At 33.9% G+C, this 27,801-nt stretch overlaps 4 protein-coding genes across 4 annotated transcripts; 1 reads left to right on the top strand and 3 right to left on the bottom strand.

Annotated features, from left to right (window-relative positions):
* Nucleotides 1-442: 442 nt before the first annotated feature.
* nemp1 (nuclear envelope integral membrane protein 1) lies at nt 443-6,345 on the bottom strand. Its single transcript, XM_073823539.1, has 9 exons — nt 6,214-6,345; nt 5,754-5,875; nt 5,460-5,679; nt 5,274-5,346; nt 4,001-4,094; nt 3,744-3,858; nt 1,801-2,026; nt 1,548-1,715; nt 443-1,317 (listed from the first exon to the last, which is right to left on the bottom strand). Exons 1-9 carry the CDS (start codon nt 6,317-6,319, stop codon nt 1,104-1,106), a joined length of 1,338 nt encoding a protein of 445 aa, XP_073679640.1. The 5' UTR covers nt 6,320-6,345; the 3' UTR covers nt 443-1,103.
* Nucleotides 6,346-8,518: 2,173 nt separating this feature from the next.
* Nucleotides 8,519-12,157, bottom strand: LOC141291049 (required for drug-induced death protein 1). The gene is made up of 2 exons (XM_073823217.1): nt 11,799-12,157; nt 8,519-9,118 (listed from the first exon to the last, which is right to left on the bottom strand). Exons 1-2 carry the CDS (start codon nt 12,051-12,053, stop codon nt 8,981-8,983), a joined length of 393 nt encoding a protein of 130 aa, XP_073679318.1. The 5' UTR covers nt 12,054-12,157; the 3' UTR covers nt 8,519-8,980.
* A 3,916-nt stretch (nt 12,158-16,073) lies between these two features.
* nlrp12l (NLR family pyrin domain containing 12-like) lies at nt 16,074-22,527 on the top strand. Its single transcript, XM_073823216.1, has 11 exons — nt 16,074-16,172; nt 16,318-18,111; nt 18,205-18,378; nt 19,271-19,444; nt 19,560-19,733; nt 20,258-20,431; nt 20,506-20,679; nt 20,824-20,997; nt 21,611-21,775; nt 21,904-22,077; nt 22,195-22,527. Exons 1-11 carry the CDS (start codon nt 16,123-16,125, stop codon nt 22,202-22,204), a joined length of 3,237 nt encoding a protein of 1,078 aa, XP_073679317.1. The 5' UTR covers nt 16,074-16,122; the 3' UTR covers nt 22,205-22,527.
* A 1,238-nt stretch (nt 22,528-23,765) lies between these two features.
* Nucleotides 23,766-27,734, bottom strand: armc1l (armadillo repeat containing 1, like). The gene is made up of 7 exons (XM_073823604.1): nt 27,695-27,734; nt 26,879-27,043; nt 26,669-26,760; nt 25,271-25,460; nt 25,035-25,151; nt 24,879-24,953; nt 23,766-24,423 (listed from the first exon to the last, which is right to left on the bottom strand). The coding sequence occupies exons 2-7, from the start codon at nt 27,029-27,031 to the stop codon at nt 24,232-24,234; spliced, it is 819 nt and encodes a 272-aa protein (XP_073679705.1). The 5' UTR covers nt 27,032-27,043; nt 27,695-27,734; the 3' UTR covers nt 23,766-24,231.
* Nucleotides 27,735-27,801: the final 67 nt, after the last annotated feature.

Genomic DNA, 27,801 nt, shown 5'->3' with positions numbered 1-27,801 from the left:
CAAAGATCTAAAAGCAGTTGAGCAGCAAACTTTGTGAAAACTAATATTTGTGTCATTCTCAAAACTTTTGGCCACGACTGTATTATCTCTATCATGAACACACTAGTTTGTAGTTCAAAGAGTTTTACCATTTACTGCACGTTGTTATTCTTCTGTTATTTCTCTATAGCGGCTAATGAACCGGAAGTCTGACCCATATAGGGTTACTTTTGCATTGAAGATTAAGGTGAACAGAGTAATTCTACATCCCTCATATCTCTAAAGAGTCTTTAGTTTTAGCAGGTTTATAGAAGACAGATACAGCTGTACTTCTTTTTTTCCAAAATCACAGGAGCTCCTGGAGGCGTGCTGTGGGCGGAGCTAAAGAGCCATGAGCACGCAAAACTTTTCCATAACAATTGTCTGCAAGCTGTGACATTGACATAAAACAGGAACAAAACCGTTGATTTAAATTTGATTTAATTTTCTTATAAAACATTTGTCACCGAAAATCCGGGAACAAACACACTTGCACAACTCCAAAAACACTAATACTTTCTAATGCATGAAAGAGCATTAGATTTCCCCTTTCATTTTTGAATTTGATAAGAGACCATATTTATTGGCTTACAAAGTAATGTCAATACATAAAAACACACTGTATGTATTACTCTTCTTTTATTGCTGATTCATAAAAAAATAATCCTTTTACCATAAACAGACTTACAGCTCAGTCAACGGCCACAGAAAGCTGTATAACGTATGTGCCTCTTCTGATTCACTGATTTAGTAGTATAAACTTAAAAACAAAACATAAAATACAGTCCATGTAACAGCACAGCGTTCACAGTTCCCTGCTGACACAGGAAGTCTAACTTAAACCCAGAGACAAATGAATAAAAGACAAATAAAAACCGATCATAAGAAAAATAAATTGAAACAACTCTTGGCCTTTCTCACGAGCCATGAAAACAACAAAGCATTTTCACTGTTAATAGTCCATCATGAGAGACTGAAGTCACGAATGAAAACCTCCAACAGACACCTACAGAAGAACAGTAAATGCTACACATGAACAGATCTCAGATCTGCTTAAATTAAATATTTTCAAACACCGTCATCGGTCATTTCACCCGTGAGTTGTTGAGTCGTGGCGATGTCACATTTGGCTTCACATCATCGTCCGTCTCCCAGCCATCCTCTTCCTCGACCTGATTTTCCTCATCAGTGGAGAACAGCTCATCCTCAAAGAACGATCCGCCCAGCCCGTACTCCTGTGTGTGAACTGACACCTCATTGGACAGCAGGTGTGGAGAACCCTCAATGAAGTCTGCAAACCTAAGTGCAGACAAAGTAATAAACAATATGATCAAAACTGAGAAAAAGTATTCTCGTAGCTTCATAAAAAATACATTTGAAGAACTGATGTCACAAGAGCTATTTTAATGATGTCCTTACTACTTTTCTGGGACTTGACTGTCGGTTGCATTGCTGTCTAAGCAGGGTCAGAAAGCTCTCTGATAATTTTATTAACACTACTTATTCGTTTCTAAAGTATCCTCTCATACCTTTTAGGAGACTGGAGCCTGGAAACTGTCTTCCAGGTGTTAAATTCAGGACTGCTGCAGTATGTCCTTAACTCTTCTAGAGCTTTCTGAGTCTCCATTTCCGACTGTCTCTGATACTCCTCTTCTGTCAGCAGACGGCGTGGCTCAAGTTTCTTTGGCTTCAGCTTCCTTCACAGCATTTATTCAGCAAGTAGACAGTGACTACATTGCTCAACATGTATTTGAACAACATTTGGTAAAGTTATATACTCACTGATAAAGCATGAAGGCCTTGGTAAAAGGGTACTCTAGGTTCTTGGAGCAGAATGCAGCTATCATGATGGCCAGAGCCACTTGCTGGACCTGAATGCCAGCGTACACCAGCAGAAGGCCGAATATCTGCAGTGTCCAGGACAGGATGTTGATACTTCTCTGATCCACTAGGGGGCCATAGCGGTAACACACTGCAAAACTGATGAACCCGACCACAATGGAATAACCTGAAATTACATATGAAAAAGAACAGTCATCAACTAATATAAAAAAAAAATATTTTATTTTATTTTTTTGATCTAAATAAAAAAATCTTTTTAAATGGAACCGCGGGTATTAAGACTTGTATGGCTTAATATAACAAATGATGTCTCTTACTTAAATATGTACTAAAAAAAAAAAAACACATGAAAGATTTACGTTATTTTAAAATCCACATCGTTTTATACAAATTTTGGATTATGGTGGGCACCATTATTTCGATGACAAGAAATGGCTGCACTCGGTGAGCAACTAGTGCTACCTGTTGCCATTTTTACAGCAATACAACTCTAAAAATAAAAGACTGATACAATGCTCCCTTGTCACCCTGGATGTTCATTTCTTTCTTTTTTCAGTCGTAAAGAAAATGTTTTTTGATAAAAACATTTTAGAATTTCTCGCTATATAATGGACGTCTATGGTGCCCCCGAGTTTGAACTTCCAAAATGCAGTTTAAATGCAGCTTCAAAGGGCTCTAAATGATCCCAGCCGAGGAATAAGGGTCTTATCTAGCGAAATGATTGGTTATTTTCAAAATTTTGTTTACAATTTATATGCTTTTTAACCTCTGCATGAACTCTGTTATTTTCTGAGACAGTTAGAGTATGTCTAAAAATTCCCATCTCATTTTCTCCTGCAAAATCGTCCTACATTGTTGTTTTGCCTTTTTTGTAAAGAGGGTTTGTTCATTTTGTAAACACTGGGTCAGTACTTTTTCAGCAATGTAGGATGATTTTGAAGTTGGAGGAGAAAATGAGATGGGACTTCTTCAACTGTCTTGAACTAGAAAAAAACAGTATATAAATTGTAATTTAAAAAAAAAAAAATAGATCGTTTCACTAGATAAGATCCTTATTTCTAGACTGGAATCATTTAGAGCCCTTTGAAGCTGCATTTAAACTGCATTTTGGAAGTTCAAACTCGGGGGCACCATAAAAGTCTATTATACTGAAATGTTTTCCTCAAAAAACATAATTTCTTTACGACTGCAGAAAGAAAGACATAAACATCTTTGATGACAAGTGGGCGAGTACATTATCTGGTCATTTTTGTTCTGGAAGTGAACTACTCATTTCGGACTCACGTCTTTGTTCTCTCCACTTTAGCCCTGATGCCTTTGAGGCCTTTAGTAGACCACAGCTACTGAAAGAGCTTACAAATGGCAGAGACAAGAAACGCTAGATGCCATCCTGGCAGGATGTAAACATGCCGATGCTTGTCATGACGCCGCGGCCACTGAATGAGTTTCTCAACGTGGATTTCACTCGATATCCGGGGACATTTAGACTCCTTGTGGGGAAAATTGATGGTACCACATTTAGTTTAAGCCTACGCTTATATCCATCATCACCTGTAAGCTCTTTCAGTAGCTGTGGTCATTGTATTAGTATTTTATTTTCCGAGTTGTGTTGCTGTAAAAATAGCAATAGGTAGCACCAGTAGCTCACCAAATGCAAACATTTTAAATCATAATGGCACCCCCACAGTCCAAAATGTGTATTAAACAATGTGTGTTTTTTTTTTTTTTTTTAAATAAAATAAACCTTTCATGGGTTTTGTACTACATATTTCAGTAAGAGACATTTACGTTATATTAAGCCATTTAAGTCTTAATTCCCTTTAAAACTTTACAACCTGACCCAGGCCTGAATACCACCACAATTTTTTTGATGGTTCGCTTACCGATAGCCAGATGCCAGTGATCTTTAAGAATGATTTGGAGATTCCTAAACACCAGCTGGATGATGTAGACAGAAAAAGACCATCCGCCCATCAGCAGCACATAGACTGGGCTTTTCTACAGGCCAAGGAAAAAAAACATGTTAAAAATAACTTAACCATTTAAGAAGAACTGCTACACAAAGCCGAACTAAATCCTAAGGTGTTCAGTGGTAGAGAGAAGAATGTTTAAAACACATTAACAAATTTAAAGAATCTACCTTGGGTAAAAAACGGCTGATGACAAAGACGAGGATGATGAGGGAAGCAATCATTCCAGTGCTCATGCCAGCAGAGTAGTAGAAAACTTGACTTCTACAAGACAAATCAAGTAGGTGTGAGTGTTATACACACTACGTCTAACTAACAACCCAATTGTGCCTACACCAAGGAAAAGAAAGAGCAGAATTGGCTAAAATACTAATAAAAATTTTTAAAACAAAGGAAAAGTTTACCCAAAATAATTAACAACAAATCAACAAATTAAAAATTTTCGGTGAACTATTTACTGTACACTGCTGTTCAGAAGTTTACAATCAGTAAGACTTGGATTGTACAATCAGTAAGACTAGGATTGTTTTAGTAGTCTCTTATGCTGATCAAGGCTGCATTTATTTCCTGTCAAGAATACAGGAAAAAACTGTAATATTGTTATTACAGTTAAAGTTGTTACAATATAAAACAATGGTTTCTATTTTAATATAAATTTAAAATAGAATTTATTCCTGTAATGCAAAGCTGAATTTTCATCAGCCATTAGTCCAGTCTTAAGTGTCACATGATCCTTTAGAAATCATTCCAAAATGCTGATTTATTATCAATGTTGGAAACAGTGCTGCTGAATATTTTTTTTGAAATCTGTGATACTTTTTCAGGATTCTTTGATGAATAAAAAATTAAAAAGAACAGCATTTACTCAAAATATAAATATTTTCTAACAATATACGTCTTTGCTATCACTTCTTATCAACTTAACGCATCCTTGCTGAATGAAAGCATTCATTTCTTTAAAAAAAAACAAAAAAACAAAACAAAACAAAAAAAGATTACAATTTACTGGCCCCAAACATTTGAACAGTAGTGTATATTGTTAGAAAAATTTTTTTTTATTTTAAATAAATGCTGTTCTTTTTCATCAAAGAATCCTAAAATCACATGTTCCAAAAATATATTAAGCAGCAAAACTGTTTCCAACAATAAATCAGATTTATTTATTATTCAGAAATAAAATGATTTCTGAAGGATCATGTAACACTGAAGACTGTAGTAATGGCTGATAAAAAAATTACCTTTGCATCACAGGAATAAATTAGATTTTAATGTATATTCAAATAGAAAAAGTGTTATATAATATTGTAATAATATTTCACAATATTATTTTTTTTTCTGTATTTGTGATCAAATAAACGTAGCTTTGAAGAGCATGAGAAACTTCTTTAAAAACATAAAAACTCTAAAAACTTTTGAACAGCAGTGTATATAAACATCAATTACCTGCTTAGAATGTCTGCAAAAAAGAACAGCAACAGTCCAGCCAGAAAAACCAAAAACAGGTAGATGTCAAAATCTATAGAAGGAAAAACAATGTCAATCTTCCAGTCCTAATCATATTAGAGCATGAAGACTTTACGGCATGACTGGAACAGTCTGGAATAGTGACTGGAACAGTTTTGGACTCACGTCGACTAGGTTGCACTGTATAGAGTGTACGGGAATCTGAAGGGTCCACTCTGAAACAGGTCTTGTTGTTAAAGAGACTGATGCTCACGGTGGTCTCATTGGTCTGTTCACGAACAAAGTACTGCACGAGTTTCCAGATGCTGAAATGCTCAAGCTCCTTTAGGTCATGCTCATCATTAACCACCGTCACCTTTAGTTTTGTAGTGCTCCACACTCTCACCTGTCAATCAAATAAGGAGAAGGGGCTGTGAACACTAATGAAACAGACAAAAGTCATAGCTAAAAGTGCTCTACCTGTATTCTAGTCCATGTTTCCCTCCACCCAGGTACAATTGAGTTGTTGTAGCAAAAATGTTGTGCGGCTTGTACTTTGATTTCTTGTCCATCTTTAACTTCTATAATGGGACGGGTGGTACCTGCAGGAAGATGGAGAAAGACAGTCATACTTTTTGTGAGTCGTTTATATTTAAAATATGCTATTATGGAAAATGCTTTATGTCTAAAGTATTAAATATGTATCAACAATCTCTTGTGAAGGAATGGTTCTACTACAAAATAACTGGCTGAGATATAAAATATTAATTTCGTTATTTTAAAAAGATCTTTTCTCACAGGTTTAACTCATTACATCAGCTAACGTACATACTTAGTACGCTAACAACACTTAGCTTTCTTACTTGTCCTAAATCATTTAAAAGCAATATATATATATATATATATAAACATGATATATCAAGACATATCTATTGCTTACCTGACGTTTGAGATAAATGAAATAAAAACAACACGGCAGTTAAGATAACTTTCAATCTGACAGTTTCGATTCCAAAACCACTTTCAGATTTCATTAATCCCGCCATGATGTCTTCTCGCGTTCCTTCGATGGTCGGAGTGACGTTACCAACGAGACTTGAGTGCTGAACAGCGTCACCTGCTGCACTGGAGGGATGAGAGCATCTGTTTCCTTCATCAGACGTTTGTCAAAAATGATCTAAAATACTGCATTTGCTCTCATTTTTTAAACCGTTGTTTCTATTCAAATCGGGATATATGTTTTTGATGTGATATTTTACAGATATACACTACCAGTTAAAAGTTTTTTAATGTTTAGCTTCTTTTGCTCACCAAGCCTGCATTTGATCCAAAGTACAGCAAAACAATTATCATTTTGAAATATTTTTAATATTTAAAATAACTGCATTCTATTTGACTATTTTAAAAATGTCATTTAATTCTGCGATTTCAGAGCTGAATTTCTGAATCCTTCAGAAATTATTCTAATATTCTGATTTGCTGCTCAAAAAACATTTTTTTTATTATTATGTTGAAAACAGCTAAATAGATTTTTTTCAGGTTTCTTTGATAAATAGAAAGTTCAGAAGAACAGCATTCATCTGAAATAGAAATCTTTTGTAACATTATAAATGTCTTTATCATCTTTTTTGATCAATTTAAAGCATTCTTCCTACATAAAAATAATAATTCCTATAATTTCCTATAATAATATAAATAACACACACACACACACACACACACACACACACACATAATATACATATATAAGTGTAATACTGCTTTACATTGTTGTTACATTGTTGTTGTTGTTACAAAAAAAATATAAAAAAATATTTTTTCTAAATAAAAAATTTATATCATACATTTTCCCCTAATTTACAAAAGACACCCACTAAAATGTCATTTAGTGTAACAATCTTGTCAGGCATATATACAACAAAAATCAATTTATGACATATTAAAAGACAAATTACTTTCACCCCAAATATTATTTTATATATTTTAATAGTATTTTAATATATTTAAATATTTAATATATTTTAATAAAGTCAGAATAAGAATTTTTACATAAATATTGTGTTACACTGAATGACAGTGTTACATTATTTCAATCAAATTTGGACATTTTATTCTCCAAAAACGTATTTGAAACCTTAAAAGTAGACACTTTGCTTACATTTAATGTGCTTTCTATAACATAAAAACTCACTTTTTTTGACGTGGACATCTTAACATCTTTAATATATATACTGACTCCAAGCTTTTGAATGGTAAAGTGTATAATGTTGCAAAAGCTTTTTATTTTAGATAAATGCTGATCTTCGGATCTTTCTATTCATCAAAGAATACTGAAAAATATGTGATAAAAATATTATTAATAATAATAATAATCAAAACTCTTTGTAAATCAGCAAATCAGAATATTGGAATTATTTCTGAAGGATCATGTGACTGGAGTAATGATGCGGAAAATGTAGCTTTAATCACAGAAATAACATTTTAAAATATATTTAAATAGAAAGCAGTTATTATAAATAGCAAAAATACTTCAGAATTTAACTGCTTTAGCTGTATTTTGGATTAAATAAATGCAGGCTTGGTGAGCAGAAGAGACTTCAGAAGAGAAAAAAAAATCTTTTGACTGGAAGTGTAATTTCTACCTTTTATGAAATGGTTTTACTACAAATAAAAAAAACACTGTTAAACTATGGTGACCACAAATAAACCATGGCTTTGCTACACTGACTGTAATTTAACCATGGTATTTTTAATGAAACTGTGGTTATACAAATGGTAGTCAATATGCCAAAAAACATGTTACTACATTTTAATATAATAAAACCATGGCTAATTTTCATAAGGGACAGTCTAAATCGAAGTACACTGCATAGTTTTTAAGAATTATCTTACATTTATTCATGTACTAAATAAATTGACAAAACAGTCCCACTCAGGATTTATTTATATTTTTTTCTTTGTATCACATTTCTTGTAATTCAACAGGTGTTACAAGCATGACAGATACTCAGCTTCACTAACCCTATTAAACAAGTCTTGGCATGGCCATTTCTCCACCCTGTGCCAGATTGTCTTTTCCTGTTGTGCTTTCTCATAATCCCATCCTTTGTCTTTAAGGCTCTTGCCCTAATTACCATTTGAAAACACTTACTTACTCTTACTCTTTCTTACTTCAGCTCTCTAAGAACATTCAGCTTCTTCAAGCAAATCCTCTCTTTTGTCCATGAAATGGACTAAATCACATAAAACATTTCAGAAGGCATTTAATTCCCTTTACAGTGCATAAACATACATGTCTCTTCCATTTAAAGGTCGAAAGCACTTTCACCTTTGTCAACATTACATCTACATAACATGAATTCAGGTCACCATATCACTATAACTTACTAGTAACTACTAGTTCTATAATACAGGAATATTTCATTACTTAAGTACAGAAATTCATATAACTTCTCTTTCAGTCAAAGTAAAATATATACAGATATATCTGAGCGTAAAAGAGTCTTTCTTACAGCTTTAAATGTCAAATGCAAGGTAGAAACCACTTTAATACAAATCTGAAGAGCAGATTTTTACAACAATTTAACAGTTCACAGCATGGCAGGTTGAGGTTAGTCCATTCTCAATAAGCATCTGGACGTGCTGTATTAAATTGTCCTTAAATATTTAGGCCGACAGTGAAGTATAAATGTTGGTCACAGACTGTCTCAACCCCAGGCTCCTCCCGGGTGGAAATCTGGGACAACTGAGGAAGCGGCGGAATAAGGGGTGGAATATCCCACTGTGAAGTTCTGCAAACCCAACATCAGACATTTCCAACTGTAGCGAAGAGCCTTTCCTACGTTCTGTAAAACAAAAAGAATGTTGCAAAATTACACACATAGTGAATCTAACTCTAGCCAACCAATATAATGTCCTAAAGGAATTGATCAAATTTGCTCAAAGCCCTCTGGCTACATTCCCTATTGTTCTCTCACATGAAAATCCACAGACATATTTGTTTAAAACTGTTTTGGAATGTGTAAATGCAAATGGTCCTTGAGCTGTGCATATTTCTCTCCTGATTCAGATAAGATGACTTGTTTGCTAGAGAAAGCAATACTTTGGACTGAGAGCTCGTATTCCAGCCAGAAACAACAGTTTGTAGTTAAAACACTTAATAATGGATTTGTTTCGTACAAACATACAGATGTTAATCGATGGACTGGATTTGTTTGGATCACTTGTGGATTATTGTGATGTTTTATGAGGTGTTTTGGTTTTTATTCTGAATCCACCCATTCACTGTAAAAGATCCATTGGCGGTCCATAATGATAAATTTCTCCAAATCTGTTTGAAAGAAGAAACAAACTCTTTTACAGCTTGGATAGTCTTGGGCAAAACTATTACTTTAAATAACCCTTCTTAGAGTACATTAGCTTTGTTTTTCTTTTATTACATGATATCTGAATATTAAATTATTAAACAAATTACATCATTAAATAAAATAGAATTACTACTAAAGTACTGCATGACAACATAATGTTTTAATGCTTAAAGAACAAATGTTTGTATTTTTATTTTCATTAAATACTGTATTTTTATTACCATATACACCACCAGTCAAAAGTTTTTGAACAGTAAGATTTTTAATGTTTTTTAATGTTTTTCCAAAATACAGCAAAAACAGTAACATTTTAAAATATTTTCACTATTTGAATATACTTTAAAATGTAATTTTTTCCTGTGATTTCAAATCTGAATGTTTAGCATCATTACTCCAGTCACACGATCCTTCAGAAATCATTGTAATATTTTGACTTGGTGCTCAAAAAGAAAATATCGTTTAATGTCACAAAAGCTTTTTGTTTAAGATAAATGCTCATCTTTGGATCTTTCTATTAATCAAAGAATCCTGAAAAAAATTACTCAAGATGGAGAAATGATGCTGAAAATTTGATCACAGAAACAAATTACATTTTAAAATATATTCAAATAGAAAACAGCTGTCTTCTGTCTTGTTGGTTTGTATTTCCCCTGTACGTTTGGTGCTTTTTTTTATTTTCAATTTTAAATAATTTCATTGTTTCATTCTTTATTATTTGCAATTGTAGGTTTTGTTTTTAGATAAATCATTTAAAAAGTGTAATAATTACTCAAAATGATTGGACTGTTAGATTTCCACAATACTTTGGAGTTTCAAAATCATTTAAACTGGATTGAAACACAATATAGTTCTATGTGGGGTGGGGTGACGCGACATGGCTTCATTCACAGATCCAGGAAGTTTAGTCTGTGCCAGCAGCAATGTTACAGAATTAAGACTTTGAGTGGTTTAAATGGCTAAAGGATTTCCAAGTAGACAATTTAGCTGGATTGAACACTAGGCTTTATCATTATAAACTGTAAACAGCATGAAGTTTAGTGGCTTTACGTTAGTGGCTGTCTCTCTGTGTGACAACAGGTCAGAAACAGGATGCACTGCTTTATCCTGTGGGAGGAAGTTTAAGCCGCATGACAATGGAACACTATGTGATCTGAACGACCCTCTCCCTCCCAAAATAACACAAATAATTCTCTAGCTACATAGCCCTTGTTGTATATGGCCAAAAACACAGGCACAAAATTCACTAAATGTAATGTCATAATCTACATGTGTAAACTACATTCATTATTAAAAAATATAATAAATATTAAAAAATGTCAAATCTGTTCTATTTATGGTTGGAGAAAGTCAGTGAAAATGGCAGTATAATCCTTAATGGAATCCTTATTGCTAAGCCCTCTATTTCACTTTGTATTGTTGAAAAAGCATCAAACTTTAACAAGCTACTTGTAGTTGCTTTGGGAAAAAAATTGTGCTGCTATAGATATTAAGTGGATTACAGTGAGATGGCAAGTTTACTAAAGATACTCTATTTACTCACAGTCTTATCAGTTTTAATCGGCTAAGTCTGAAAAGGAAACAGTCTAAGACGGCAGACAGGTTACCCGTTGATCTTTGACCTAGTCTAACACTGGGTTAGCAAACTCACTGAAAAAGTCATGTGCTTGTTCAGGAAATAACAATTTATATGGTTATTTTATTTAAAGCAACTAAAATGGGAACTGAACATGATTTCATAATCATAATGATCTGGTTATTGCAAAAACATTTTGTTTTGAAAGCATCTTTTCATTACTGAATATCACATGACAGTTCTCTGTTGTATAATGTCACTCCTAGCCAGGACACTACTATTCTGAAATTCTGAAAAGGTTTGTGATATTTTAAATCATTTTGAGAAATTTAAATTAAAATGAAATTTATTGCCAAAGTACCCTCGAATTTGTGCAACTGAAAATCAACAACTGGAAATAAAATTAATCAACCCACAAATCACAAATTTACCAATACCACTGGAACAGTTGGAATGTAAATTATACTAGCCAATATTACCAGTAACGTACAAGGTCTGCTTGGGTTTGTCTGCATCCCATTAGCAACAGTCCGTAAATATTAATGAAAAGTTAATGAAAACAAATATATATATAGTATATCTTACCTTTCTGTATTTTTTATACTTTTCTTTCTTTTTTGCTTTCTTTTCCTCCTTTAGCTTGTGTTGGCTGTCGTCTTCCACTAAAGGCTCGTATGGTGATCTCTCCGGTAGTAAAGTGAGACGCAGATCTCTGGGCCTCTTCTCCAGCGGTTGACCGAGGCTCTGCTCCGGTGCGCCGGTATCGACCTGCCGCCTGTATCTACCGCTGACGTCCTCAAAAAGGCCAAGCCGTGGGACACCGAGAGATTTCGGCTTCATGGTCTTTACCAAGACTCAAGAGTGTGTTGTCCGTGCAGTCTGATCAAGCGCTCAGGACTGCATACGCACATCCTCTTGGAGTAGCTCAGCGGTGTTTGGGTTTGGCTGGACTCCAGCTCTGATTGGAGTCCTACATCATCAGGTTCACACCAGGTGGGCGTCTGAAAGACTGGAGTGCAAACTCTTGCTGACAGTCCGGAGATAGTGAAGTATATTCAAATCTAATTTAATTTCCATTCTATTACAGTGTTGGGGGTAACGCATTACAAGTAACGCGAGTTACGTAATCAGATTACTTTTTTAAGTAAAGCATTACGCATTACTTTTACATTTACAAGAAAATGTAGGAGTTACTTTTTCAAATACGTAACGCAAGTTACTTTGTTTTTCTATTCATTCACTGACAGCTCTCCTGTCCCAGTGTTGAGAAAAATGGGGAGTAAGGTGCAGACCAGCCCAGTCCAGGAGAGAAAAAGTAACGTAATGCATTACTTTCCATAAAAAGTAACTAACACAATTAGTTACTTTTTATGAGGTAACACAATATTGTATAGCATATTGTAATCCATAAAAAGTAACTAAGTAACACAATATTATAATGCATTACATTTAAAAGTTACTTTCTCCAACACTGCTATTGTCCAGGTGAGAAAAAGTAACACAAAAGTAACGTAACGCCTAACTTTCAATAAAAAGTAACTAAGTAACGCAATTAGTTACTTTTTATGAAGTGACACAATATTATAATGCATTACATTTAAAAGTAACTTTCCCTAACACTGCTACTGTCCAGGTGAAGAAAAGTAACACAAAAGTAACGTAACACATTCCTTTCCATAAAAAGTAACTAAGTAACACAATTAGTTACTTTTTATGAAGTAACGCAGTATTATAATGCATTACATTTAAAAGTAACTTTCCCCAACGCTGCTATTGTCCAGGTGAGAAAAAGCAACGCAAAAGTAATGTAATGCATTACTTTCTCCAACACTGCTGTCCAGGTGAGAAAAGGTAACGTAATGCATTACTTTCCATAAAAAGTAACTAAGTAACGAAATTAGTTACTTTTTATGAAGTAATGCAATATTGTAATGCATTAACTTTCCCCAACACTGTAATTGAATTAATTCAAAGGCCTGCTACATACAGATAGGGTACTGTTAAAGCTTACATATTGCGCGTGGTGTGGAAATCATTGATTAAATCAATCAATTTATTTGGATTAGAGCATACTGGCACTTTCCACCAAATAGGGCCTGAAATTCTATAAACAAACAAAGAAAAAAGTGTTTAAAAAGTGGTCATTTAAAGAAGTGATTTAAAAATAGTTGACGGTCAAACTAAATTTTATATGAGCTATTATATTATTTTGGTCTAAAAACCCAGGGTTCAAATCCCTGATTTGAGTAATTTTGCGATTTGTATGAAAATTAAGCTATTCGCAAAACAACGATTAAATTAGTTGTTAATAATAATAGTATTTTTTAAAGTACCATATTTGTGGAATGTGTACTTTTTAACAATTATTTTAATCTGTTATAGGCTATAGACTTTTTTTTTAAATCACTAACAGAAACAAAATGTTATTTTCCTACAAATAACATAAAATGCTACAACAAAGATTTTAAATAAATTAAATTATGACTGAAAATAACTTGGAAACGCTGTAATATGAAAGAAAGAACAGACGTTCAGAAACTTGAACCATGACACGCCCCGCCCCTTTGTGATCACGTGATCATTGACTGACAGGAGCAAAATCAGTGAAGCGAAAGTCGAATCAGCAGGCATTTGGACATAGACTCGGCTTGTAAGTATACGTAGAGTTTCTTAATTAACTGCGATAAAAGGTTTTGGTCTTGACCTAAAATTATTATACGAATAGGTAAATTAAACTTTAACGTTTAAAAGGTATGTTTTAATTTTACAGTCGGTGATGGTTGAGAGTTAGCCTATAATAAACTCTCATTACAGTGACTGGTAACTGAATGCTTTTTAATTACTACCTGTCTGCTTTCATTTTCAGTTGTTTAGTGTTTCTAATCTACTGGTTGTTCAGTTTTAAACGTTGTCAAGTCCAGACACCCTATCATCAGCATCACTGCTGTGTGGTACAAAACTGAATAAAATAATAGACTGAACTTATTAAACTTTCTTAGATGATATTAGAGGGCAAAAGTTTTTAAATTAAGATTACACTCCCTTTAAGATGATAAACTCTTAAAGCAGTTTTGCCAGGCAACGTTTTCTGAGCAATGTTCCTTGAACACTTTTCCACCGAGAATGTGTAACAAATTTCTATCTGTAGGCCTATTCTTTAGATCTGTTTTGGGCCCTGTGTTTCACCTGGATGCCCGTTGACAGCAAAATACCAAAAGTTGCCCAGCAACATTGCTCAAAAAATTCCCCTGTGTGTATTGTCAGCCTTAGACTGCCAATGATAACAATAGTGAGAACAAATTATCAGATTCTTTAACTGAGTGTTATAAACAATGTGTTTACTGTTGTTGTAATTTTTATTTAAATTACAAAATGGTATTTTTCAAAATACATAATGCATCAAATCAAAGTAAAGTTACTGATTTGGCAACCAGTTTTGTTACTGTTATTCTATGAGTAGTTCAGGATAGATGTATGATGCAACGTGTGATGATTCAAAATCACATGGCATTAATTCATGTTCATATGCTTATATATACTTTTTTAAATATGCTGAAGAAGAATGCACTAAGAATCACAACACTTATCACAGCCTCACCATTGTTTGTGTACATAATTTAGTAACATGTATAGTGACATGAGGTCATTCATAAAATAGTGTATACAGTTTAACCACAGAAATTTTTTTTTTTTTTTAAAACAAATGTTTGTATGAAACTGGTTAACTTCTCTTAACTTCCTCATTCTTTTGCTGTGTTTTGTAAATTGTAACATCGGTGTTGAAATTACATGCCATTTGTAGATTAAGAGAAAGTCCTCTACACGCTAGTATACTTTAGGTCATACATTCTTTTGAACATACTTGAATACATAGATTTGATTAGAATCCCTTGCTGAAAGTTCATAATGTACCTGTAACACTGGTATTTTTTCTTATCTTTTTCCTGTCTCTTTTGTCCATGCCATATGTTTGTTGACTAATCCTTCCCTCATTGTGTTCAGACATGTCTTGTTTAATCATTGGTTCTTGTGTATTTGTAGTTCTCAGTGTTTTCTGTCCTTTTTCTTTTATTGCATTACATACTCTCTGAATGAGCTTGCTTTCATTTTTCATCCATGTTCCTAGAAAAAAAATCATAATTTTTGGCTGTTGAATCCTTGGACATTAAATTTAACTGAAGAAAAATTGTGGATGAGTCAACTGCATTTGAATGAATCTGCCAGATTTAAACACTCCATGGTGAGAAAAGTGTGGTCATATGTCGTTTTCATCATTTATGAGATAAATCAGTGAGTACATGTATTTCTAAACAAGTTTTCTCTCATTCAAGGATGGTCTCACAAAACCAGCACAGCCTTGTTTCTTTAAAAAGTGCAAATTCTATGCTGGATCCAATTGATTTGAAAAGTGAACCTCTCTATTCAACACAAAGGTATGTAGCATCTACTTAGTCAGAAAATATCACAACATCCTTCATAAATGCTAAAAACATTCATACCAGACTGACAAAAAAAATACTGAATATAGACTGTATTTTATTAATTCTGGATTAGTATCTTCCATATTGACAGTAAAACATAATTGAATATGTTTAATAATAATAGGCTTAATATGAAGAACTTCATGTTCACATGCTGCATGCATTGCACAAATGCAGTTGAAGCCAAAAGTTTACAGAATCTGCAAAATGTTAATTATTTTACCAATCTAAGAGTTATTCAGGTCAGTACTAAATAAAAATAACATGCATTTTGTATGATCCCTCTTATTTTGGTAAAATAATTAACATTTTGCAGATTCTGCAAATTGTATGTAAACTTTTGTTTATGTGTTTTATATGTTTTATATGTTTTAAGTTTTGGTAAGCAGAGCAGGCTGAATGATGTGTCAAACAGAAGCAAAGCATCAATGACTGAGCCAATTTCTTTCAATATTGGAGACTTTGCCACTGAGCAACGGTATGTGTTTACTGTCATTTTTGCTCAATTTAATGCATACTTTAAGTTTTTCATTTTCTCAAAGACAAATATCAAACTGACCCCAAACCTTTGAACAGAGAGTTCAATCGTACACTTTCATTGTATTTCAAATGTATTTTTACAGGTCTCACAAGAACAATGTTACTGACCATTCCAAATCAGCCATGGAGTGCCAACAAGAATATAAATCAAGGCTGAAAGCCAAATTTCAGTGCATTCACAATGACATGTCCAAGCAATCACAACCCACATTCCTGATTGACATCTTCACAGAGCTTTACATCACTGAGGGTGAAAGTGAGAATCTCAACAAAGAACACGAGGTGAGACAGATTGAGACGGCGTTGCAGAGAAAAACCACAGTTGAAATTCCAGTCAAATGCAATGACATTTTTAAACACTCACCTGAACAAAATAGACCCATCAAATGTGTGCTGACTAAAGGAGTTGCAGGCATTGGCAAAACAGTCTCGGTGCAGAAATTCATACTGGACTGGGCTGAGGGCAGCGCTAATCAGGATATCAGATTTGTGTATCCACTTCCATTTCGAGAGCTGAACCTGATGAAAGGAAAGCAGTTCAGTTTGACTGAGCTTCTCCAGCATTTCAAAATGGAAACAGGCTTTGGAGATAATCACGAAAAGCAAAAAGTTCTCTTCATCTTTGATGGTTTGGATGAATGCCGCTTTCCTTTGGATTTCCAGAATAACGCAAAGCTAAGTAACCCAACTCTCTCAGCATCTATTGATGTTCTGCTAACCAATCTCATCAGTAACAATCTGCTTCCTGATGCTCTCCTCTGGATAACATCTCGGCCAGCAGCAGCCAGTCAGATCCCTCTTGAGTACATCGACCTGGTGACTGAAGTTCGAGGGTTTAATGACCCACAAAAGGAGGAATACCTCAAGAAGAGAATCAATGATGAACAGCTCTCTGGTCGTATCATCACACACTTAAAGTCATCAAGAAGTCTATACATCATGTGTCATATACCAGTCTTCTGTTGGCTCTCCGTTACGGTGCTAGAGAGAATGTTCAACGCAGCGGAAGATGAAGAAATCCCTAAAACGTTAACTCAAATGTACATGCATTTCCTTCTCATTCAAACTCATGCGAAAAACACGAGATACACCAACGATCACAACCCAGGAATGGAAGATGAAGATATGATTTTAAAACTAGGTAAACTAGCCTTCCAACAACTAAAAAATGGCAATCTGATATTCTACGAGGAAGACCTGGCGGCTTGTGGGATTGATGTGAAGGAGGCAGTGGTGTATTCAGGAGTTTGCTCACAGATCTTCAGAGAGGAGTCTGCTTTAACTGAAAACAAAGTGTACTGCTTCATCCATCTGAGCATTCAGGAGTTTCTTGCCTCTGTATATGTGTATTACATGTTTAAGGTCCACCACAGCAACGTTCTTGATCATGAAGAGCATCAGGAGCTTACAGAGACCACCTTGTTTGAATTGCACAAGAGTGCCATTGATGAGGCCATACAGAGCGAGAATGGACACCTTGACCTTTTCCTCCGCTTCCTTCTGGGACTTTCGTTGGAGTCCAATCAGAGCCTTTTAAAAGGCTTACTCTCTCAATCTGGCAGCAGAGCCTGTCAGAGCATTGAGGAAACCATTGACTATATCAAGAAAATGATAGAGGAGACATCCATCCCAGAGAAGTCCATCAATTTCTTCTACTGTCTTAATGAACTCAATGATCTCTCTCTGGTCAAGGAGATCCAGCGCTTTCTAAACTCAGGGCATTTTTCTAAACTATCCCCTGCACAGTGGTCTGCACTGGTTTTTGTGTTACTGACATCAGAAGAGAAGCTAGATGTGTTTGACCTGAAGAAGTACATCAGATCAGATGAAGGCCTCACCAGATTGCTGCCGGTGGTCAAAGCTTCAGAATCTGTACTGTAAGTTTTTGTTTTGATGTTTTTGTGTTTTAAAAGTGATTGAGGTCACTTGTGTGTTTGGTTCTTATTTACAAAGTCTACATTATATTCCAGACTGGATAATTGTGGCCTTACCATGAGATGCTGTAAAGCTCTTGCTTCCACTGTTGGCTCCAGTTCTTCTAATGTAAGAGTGCTAGATCTGTGCAATAACTCCATAGGAGACAAAGGACTGGAGCTTCTGACAGCCGGACTGGAAAACACACAGTGTAATTTAGAGGAACTGAGGTAAAGCTCTTAGTCACTGTCTTGTCTGTTCATTTGAAATAGAATCTTAATACATTATAAATGTGTATACTGACACTTTTAATCATTATAATGCTTGCATTAAATATTTAGAGGGAAACGAGATGGTGCTAAACTAACCCTAACTCTGGTACTGAAAAGAAGACGTTTATCGAAAATGGTTTAGCCTATTGTGTTTTTTTAATTTTTTTGAAAGTACTAAATAAGAAAAAACCCAATAAAGCATAAATCATTTTAAAAAATTGTTGCCTATTTTAAAGAAGACCTATCATGCCTTTTTACAAGATGTAATATAAGTCTCAGGTGTCCTCAGAATGGGCCTCTGAAGTTTCAGCTCAAAATACCTCACAGATCATTTATTATATCATTTTGAAAATGGCTATTTTGAGTAGAAGCAAAAACGCTGTTTTCGTGCATTTCTCTTTAAATGCAAATGAGCTGCCGCTCCGCGCCCCTTTTCCAGAATAGGGCTGTGCTTTTACAGCTCCTACATCAGAAACTCTGCCAAAAAACATCTGTTTGGTTTTGATTATCGTGTATGTCGCACTGAAATCATGCATTTTAAAGCATGATTTAAAATCAACAGTTGTGGGCAGGGCCTATAAAATGTGACATCACATTTTACAGATTCTGCGAACGACTTGTTCTGAACACTGCTTATGATTTATGGGGATTAAAAAAAGGAGGAGGTGGATTTGAATCATTTTATGGTGGTTGTGTACACATACTGCCAACACACATTTATGTTGAGTGAATTTTGCATAATTTTGTATTTTTTCAACACAATGATTTCATATTCTAGTTGTAAATTTATATTTAATACTATAACATTAGAACTTAAAAATATTCATGTCATGTGCTACTGTTTCCTCAGGCTCTCATACTGCAGAATCACCACACGCGGCTGCTCTGTTCTGCAATCAGGACTGCTCCCAAACCTTTTAAATCTTAGGGTGCTGGACCTGAGTGAAAACAGTCTGAGAGAAGCAGGAATTAAGATCTTGGCCAATTACCTGAAGCATCAGCACTGTAAACTTGAGAGATTGAGGTCAGTAGCAATAGAAATAAACATCTTCAAACCACTTCAGTTCATCAGAAGACATCAATACCAAATGTAGCATTTGTTTGGTCCATATGATCACTAGTCATTGAATTATATATAGACTCAAGGATTGCAGAGTTACAACTCAAGGCACCATTTCAATAGCCTCAGCTCTACAGTCCAATCCATCTCACTTAAAAGAGCTCGACCTGCATTGGAATAACCCAGGAGATGAAGGAGTAGAGAAGCTTTCAGCTCTAATACAGCATCCACTCTCACAGCTTGAAACACTTTGGTATGTTTTGTGTTTTATTTTACTAATAAAATGTGTTGTCATATGTATATGGCCCACAAAACCAGTCATAATTGTCAATTTTCTGAAATTTAAATTAATACATCATCTGAAAGCTGAATAAGTAAGACATTTCCATTGATGTATGGTTTGTTAGGATAAGACAATATTTTGCCGAGGTACAACTATTTGCAAAAAATCGAAATATTGAGAAAATTGCAAAAAAAAATTGAAATTGAATTTTTTTTTTTTTTTTTTAAAGTTAGCAATGCATTTTACTAACCAAAAATTACGTTTTGATGTATTTACGGTAGGAAATGTACCAAATATCTTCATGTAACATGAACTTTACTTAATATCCTAATGATTTTTTTGGCATAAAAGAAAAATCAATAATTTTGACCAATACAATATATTTTTGGCTTTTGCTACTTAAGACTGGTTTTGTGGTCCAAGGTCACATATATATTATTATAACTCTAACTTTTTACCTAAATTTGCCTAAATGTTCATTTTTCAACCCATAGGCTAACTTATGGTTTGCTCACTGAGAAATCCTGTCAGTCTTTGGCTTCAGCTCTGAGGTCCAGGTTCTCTACTCTGAAAGCTTTAGATCTGAGTGGCAACGCAATATATGATGGAGCAGTGAAAATGCTTTCACATGGACTTGGAAGCCCTCACTGCAAAATAGAGATTTTGAGGTAAGGGTTTTAAATCTGCAGTATATTTAGATGCAACCCTCTGCAAACTCTTAAAGCAAATCCTGTCTTTTCAGGTTGGCATTGTGTGAGATCACAGAAGTGGGTGTTGCTGATTTGGCCTCAGCTCTTACTTCTAACCCGGCTTCTCTGCGAGAGCTGGACTTGAGACAGAACCACATAAAGGATTTTGGTGTATCAAGACTCGCTGAAGTGGTAAAGAATTCCAACTGTAGGCTGGAGACATTACGGTGAGTGGTAGAACTAAAGATAAATTACACAAATTAAGATTTTTTGATGATATCCGAAAGCTTTCTGATTACACAAATTAATTATAAATCTAGTTTTATGTTTTAACAACAAGATATTATGAACATGAATGTCTTTCATTACAGTTTAGGAGACAGTGGGATCACAAAGGAAGGTTGTTCTGTCCTCGCTGCTGCTTTAAACTCAAATCCGTCGTATCTAAGAGAGCTGGACCTGAGCAGTAATGAGCTCACAGACGCAGGGATGAGGCTCCTTTCTCCTGTCCTGAGGAATCACAGCAACAACATTATGAAAATAGAGTAGGTTCTGCACAAATATTTAAAATACATAACATTCAGATAATCTGTTATCAGATAATATCATATCAGATAATCTGTTTTGTATAAACAAGTTTAAAATAGATATTTTACAGAAAGGTAATACTTTTATTCAACAAGGATGCATTCAGTTGGTATTAAGAGACAGTAAAGATATTTATTTATTATGGTATTTTATTTTAAATAAATGCAGTTCTTTTGTACTTTATATTTATCAAAGAATCCTGAAAAAATCCACAAAAATATTAAGCAGCAAAGTTAAGTTTTCAACATTAGGTTTTCAAGATTAAGTTTTCAGCATTGATAATAATAAGAAATGTTTATTAAGCAGCAAATCAGCATATTAGAATGATTTCTGAAGGATAATGTGACACTGAAGACTGTAGTAATGATGCTGAAAATTCAGCTTTGCATCACAGAAATAAATACTATTTTAGAATATATTCAAATAAAAAACAGCCATTCAAAAAATTTAATAATATTACTGTTTTTACTACATTTTTGATCAAATAAATGCAGGCTTTGTGAGCATAAGGTACTTATATACATATATAAATGTTGAATGAAATGCCTCTCTTTCATTGTTTTTTCCTAGTTTGAGTCAGTGTGGTTTAACTATGGGCTGCTGTGATTCACTGGCTTCAACTCTTGAAGAAAAATCAAGTCTTAGAGAACTGATTTTGGGAGTAAATAATCTACAAGATCTGGGAATTAAAATCCTCTGTGCTGGATTGGAAAATCCACAGCTGGACACTTTAGGGTAATGCTATATCCAAAAAAAAAAAGTAAAGTTGCTTTTGGAGAAGTTACTTGTAAAATTGTATTTTATTTATTATGCCTATATAATTGTTTATATGTAACTAATGTTTTTTTTTTTTTGCTGTATAGGCTGTCTAACTGTGGGGTCACAGGGGAAGGCTGCAGAATTTTAGCCTCTGCACTGAAATCTGAGCACTCATTTTTAAGAGTGCTGGACCTGAGTGAAAACAGTCTTACAGATTCAGCCGTGAGGCCGCTATCTGTCCTACTAGATGATCCTGACTGCAAACTAGAGAAACTTATGTAAGTAGTTATTGGTGAGACCAACTGAAACAGCATAATAGCTACAGTGTGTCTTACAAATTGTACATATGCATTTGTTTAGCCTTATGTAATAAACCTTTTCATTTGTTTTTCCAGCTTGTATTAAAATCCGGCCTCTTTGTACCACAGTACTCATCAACATTTGATGAAAGTGTAGCAGAATGCTGCCATACCTCACCATTGATGACTGTGCTTTTTGTTGGTAATTTATATGATGCTTCCAGATGTTTTATTTTAAAATCTTTTATTTATATTGTTTTTATATTTTAGTATGAAATATTGAGCATTGCAATAGTGCTATTAGTTATACAAAGCAACGCTTTCCGTTTGATACTAATATGTACTATGTACAGTTAAAAGTATGTTACAAGTTGACTGATATACTGCTGTTGTTTTCAAAAGATGGGCCAAAGTGTGCACGTCGTTTTTTTCTAAATAAAGGTCATTAACACAGTATTTCCACTGTACTGTTACACTAAACCTGTGTCATTACAAAATAGCTTTAAAGCAATCAGAAAGGTTGTTTGCATAAATTTTATTTGTTTTTTTTTTTCATTTCGTAGTTTAAATTAATGCTATTATTTATTTTATGTAAGACATTTATATTTTAAAAGTTACACACTGATTTTTATATGTACACTATCAGTCAAAAGATTTTTAATGGTTTTTAAAGAAGTCTCTTCTGCTCACTAAGCTTGCAATCATTTGATCCTAAGTACAGCAAAAACAGTACAATTTTGAAATATTTTTACTATTTAAAATAACGCTTTTCTATTTTAATATTTTTGTGTGTAATTTTGTATGTAATTCCTGAGACTTCAAAGCTGTTTTCAGCATGGTTACTCCTACTTCAGTGTCACATGATCCTTCAGAAATCATTCTAATATGCTGATTTGCTGTTCAAAAATATTTATTAGTATTATTATCAATATTTAAAAACAGTTGAGTTTTTTTTCAGGACTCTTTGATAAATAGAAAGATCCAAAGATCCGCATTTATCTGAAATAAAAAGCTATTCTAACATTACACACTATACCATTCAAAAGCTATATATATATATATATATATATATATAATTTGTAATTATACACATTAATACTTTTATTTAGCAAGAATGTTTTAAATTGATCAAAAGTGATTATAAAAACATTTATGTTACAAAAGATTTCCATTTCAGATAAATGCTGTTCATCCGAACTTCTGTTCATCAAAGAAACCTGAAAAAAAATTCTATTCAACTGTTTTCAACATAAATGTTTTTTTGAGCAGCAAATCAGAATATTACAATGATTACTGAAGGATCATGTGACTGGAGTAATGTTAAAAATTCAGCTTTATAAATCACAGGAATAAATTACATTTTTAAATATATTCAAATAGAAAACAGTTATTTTAAGTAGTACAATTATTTCAGAATGTTACTGTTTTTGCTTGGTGAGCAGAAGAGACTTCTTAAAAATACTTTTGACTGGCAGTGTATGTGTATTTGTCATTCATTTAGAAAATCTAAAATCCTTTATCCTGTAAAACTATTTTGTTTGTTTGTATCAGATACTAATTAAAGACGTGTGGGCATCTGTAATCACTCACCTTTTCCAACATGAAAGTGCATATTTTGAACACTTACGTTTAAATAATGTCACTGCAAATATCCGTACAGACTTTTCTCTTCCAAACTTTTATTTTACACAAAACAGCATTAGACATTTAATCTGTTTTACAGTTTTCCATTAATACATGGGACTCAAAAAAAGTACTTCCCCTTTTAACACACCAAAATGGAAATATTTACAAGAAATCAGGTGGAAAGACAATACAGAAATAGACAGACTTGACAGCAGAAATAGAAAAGTTGTGATCCTGAGAAGGAGGAAAGACATGTTTTCATAAACATATATACTGTAAATGTACAACATGAACTCAACATCTATAGATCAGTACAAAGTTGTGATGTGGCTGAGATCCCATACACATCGAACTTCTGTAGCTTGTTAAAGCACATTTGTCAGTTCTGACCATCCATTAGTGCTTTAAGCTCTCATAGTGGTGCAACTTGCTCTTCCAGGCTAATCTTTCTTAAAAAAAAATGTTGAGGTCTGAACTCAGACAGGAAAAGTCTGTGAAGCTTAAGCTTTACCAGTAGAAGGTTTTAGTGAGAAAACTGGCTGCTGTGTTCAGCCAGCTGCCACCGGTGTCTTGTTTAGCACCAGTACGGGATATGGCACGGTCCAGCTCTTTTTCCGGACTTTCGTCTTCAGGCAGGTAATCTGGCACATGCGAATTCTCTTCTACCTTTGAGCCAGAGGTGCTGAGTGGAATGAGAACCTGTAACCAGAGTATAGCCATGTAAATAAATAACAGCGATGTTATGGGTCATAAAACTATTGAAGCAACATGCTGTCATGAATGCGCATCGAAGACTGACAAGGAAGAGAAGAAATTGCTGAATAAATTATTTTATTCTCTCTTTGTAACATTACGGTTGAACCACTGGTGTCATATAGACTATTTTAACAATGTCCTTACTACATTAATGGGCCTTGAATGTGTCAGTTGCCTTACTGTCTATGCAGGGTCAAAAAGTTCTTGGATATCATCAAAAATATCTTCATTTGTGTTCTAAAGATGAACAAAGATCTTACGAGTTTGGAACGACATGAGGGTGAGTAATTAATGACAGAATTTTCATTTTTGGGTGAACTATCCCACTAGATCAGGGGTCATTATTCTCACTGTAAATCATATTTAAAACATAGTTAAAAAGCAACAGAAACACTCACCTCTTCTCCGTTTTCATTTTTCACTACCTGCTTCGCTGAAAGCACTTTTGTGGCAGCAATGGCAGTGGCTAGACTCTACAAAAAGATATTTCCTTTTAGTATTTCATGAAAACAAATCTCCTTTTATTAGCCTCAGAGAATAGGAATAACGCTTACCTCAGTGGGCAGGTCGGCACGGATGCGTACAGTACATCTCTTGAGAGCCATTTGGAATGTGAAGCTGATTACTCCTTTGACTCTCAAAAGGGCTTCTTCACACACACCTCTTTGATCCTGTCAACACAATGCCACATGTGATTTTACTCTGTAGTCTACATAAATATGACAGAACCAGTTTATTAACCAGGGAAGATGAACAAAGTACACGTGTGAAAGCATCATATGGTACATACCGCTCCATCCAAGCCTTGTATATGCAGGGTAACCGATTTGGCTTTCTTGTTGGAGCTGTTGATGAAGAACTGGGGTTTGTTCTTCCTCGTCTGTTGCTCTGCAGTCTGACAAGCCTGTCTCTGTGTTTGAGAACTCAACACGCTATACACCTCTTTTGCAAGGTCTGTAATTTCAGTCGTCATACTAGTCCTTTAAACAGTAGAAAAGGGAGAAAAACAATATCAGAATGATTTTTCTTCCTATTCAAATAATGTGGATTTATGAATTGGGCAAAGTAAGACTTAGGACATATTTTAGTTAAGTGTATTAACTTTGACTTCAAACTGAAATAAAATAAAATACTTAAAACCTTAAACTTGTTTTATTTTAGCTAGTGGCAACATCTCATTTTCATTAAGTTTAACTTGTACATGACTAAATCTGAAATAAAAAGTAATAGAGACTACAAAAGTAATAAAATAATGTACACCACTAGTCAAAAGTTTTTGGAAAGTAAGATTTTTAATGTTTTTTTTTTAAGTCTCTTCTTTGATCCAAAGTACAGCAAAACAGTAAAAATTTGAATTATTTTCACTGTTTAAAATAACTGTTATCTATCTGAATATATTTTAAAATGCAATTTATTTCTGTGATTTTAAAGCTGAATTTTTAGCATGGTATAGTGTATAATGTTACCAAAGCCTTTTATTTCAGATAAATGCTGATCATTGGGTCTTTCTATCTACCTATTATTTGGTATATGGTTAATTTTAACTTGACTTTATGAAATTAAAAGTAAAATACTAATTCAATTAAACTAAAAAATTAAAATTAAAATAACCCAAACTGCAAAAAGAAAAAAAATAAACAATTACAAATATAAAATAATATTTTTTTTTTAATTGACTTTAATTAACTGTCACTCCCATTTTTTAACAGACGTGAAAATGAAGAATTCAAACATTTTTATAATTCATGAACAAATATTTTGTAATTTGATTTTGATAAACATTTTCCATGTTAATGCAATGTCTGATTTTAAAATGGTTCTCAAAGGATGAATTTTGAAATTTTAAATTGTCAACTAATCCATTATTTCTTATGATTTCTAAAGTGTGATAGGGAAAAAAAGCTAACAAGGAGGTCTGTTTGTGGCAAAGGACAGAACTCCTGTTGTGAAGTAGATTTTTGAGGTGCACTCTTGTCATAAATTAATCTATTATTTTTCCTACATATTTAAAATGTAAAATATCCAATTCGGAGTCTTAGACCTATCCAACGATATACAGTTTGACATGATTAGATTAGGATTTATTCGTAAAATGGTGAGGAAACAGGCATCCCACAAAGGGGACGGTGACAGTTATGGGGTTCAGAAAATAAATCAATTTATCTTCTAGTACATATAATAAAATCACCTCTCCATCAGCATCTCCAGGCTCACCATCATGCCAAGCTCATTTTTCATGGTGTTAATGTTGCGGGGCGATTCAGCCAGGTACCGCAAAGTCTGAGGAGACACAAGCCTTAAGAGGTCAACAGACATTTAAAACGATTTAATAGCACAACTGGCTCTTTGTCAGTTTGACATGAATTTGTGCTTTAAAAAAAATCAGATCTGGGTGTACCTGGAGGGTGGCAAAAAGCACTTTAGGATCTTTGTGGTCGAGGAACAGCACTAGTCCTGGAAGGCAACCCTGGTCCTGAACAATGGCCTCCCGATTCTGTGGCTCAGACGCAAGGTCCCGCAGCTGTGTGACTACTGATAATGCGTCCATCATTTTTGCAGATATCTGAAACAAAAAAGATATGAAAACACATTATTTGACTTATTTTTGAATACATAGATCCACTTTTAAAACTAAAACATGATTCAATACTTTAATTTATTCAAAACGTACCTCTTGGTTTTCTCACTGCACACAGTTTTGTATGAATTGTGATCATGAGACAGCAATTTTAATAGTATGTCTTTTAAATAGTATATGTATTAAATAATATAGTATTTGTAGGAGTATTATGGGATGTTTACATGCTTCTTTTTAATGGAGGTTTTTATAACATCTTTTAAAGAGAGCAACAGCTCTGGTCATGTGACCATTTACACCAGCCACGTAAATGTCCACAGTAAATCAAGACGCATACAACTCTCAAAAGTACATTTTAGTCACTAATATTACTAATGGCGTTTAAATAGTTGATTAGAAAACAATTAATTACAGCCCAAACGCTGTACACACTAACAACCTTGAGACAATCAGGTCCTTACACAGCAGTCTGTTAGCATTAAAGCTAGCTACATCGCTGGAAGTCAGATTTGAGTTTAACGTAAATTTACATTCCTGTAATTAAGGGAATTTATTTTATTCGTTTTAACCTTCTTATGCATAATTCTCAAAAATCTTCGTGTTGATTAAATTATAAAATTACAGTGTATTACTCACCGCTACCGTTACTTTACAACAGCGAACACTCAAAATACAAAACTTCCCACTGCTTCTGTTAAAAAAATGATTGGTCGAAGCCATCTGACGAAATTTCTAAACCCTTC

This window comes from Garra rufa, chromosome 18 (genome assembly GCF_049309525.1).
Source record: "Garra rufa chromosome 18, GarRuf1.0, whole genome shotgun sequence".
Classification (NCBI taxonomy): domain Eukaryota; kingdom Metazoa; phylum Chordata; class Actinopteri; order Cypriniformes; family Cyprinidae; genus Garra; species Garra rufa.
Note: the sequence above shows the minus strand (reverse complement) of the source record. Positions and strands in the feature narration are given on the sequence as shown.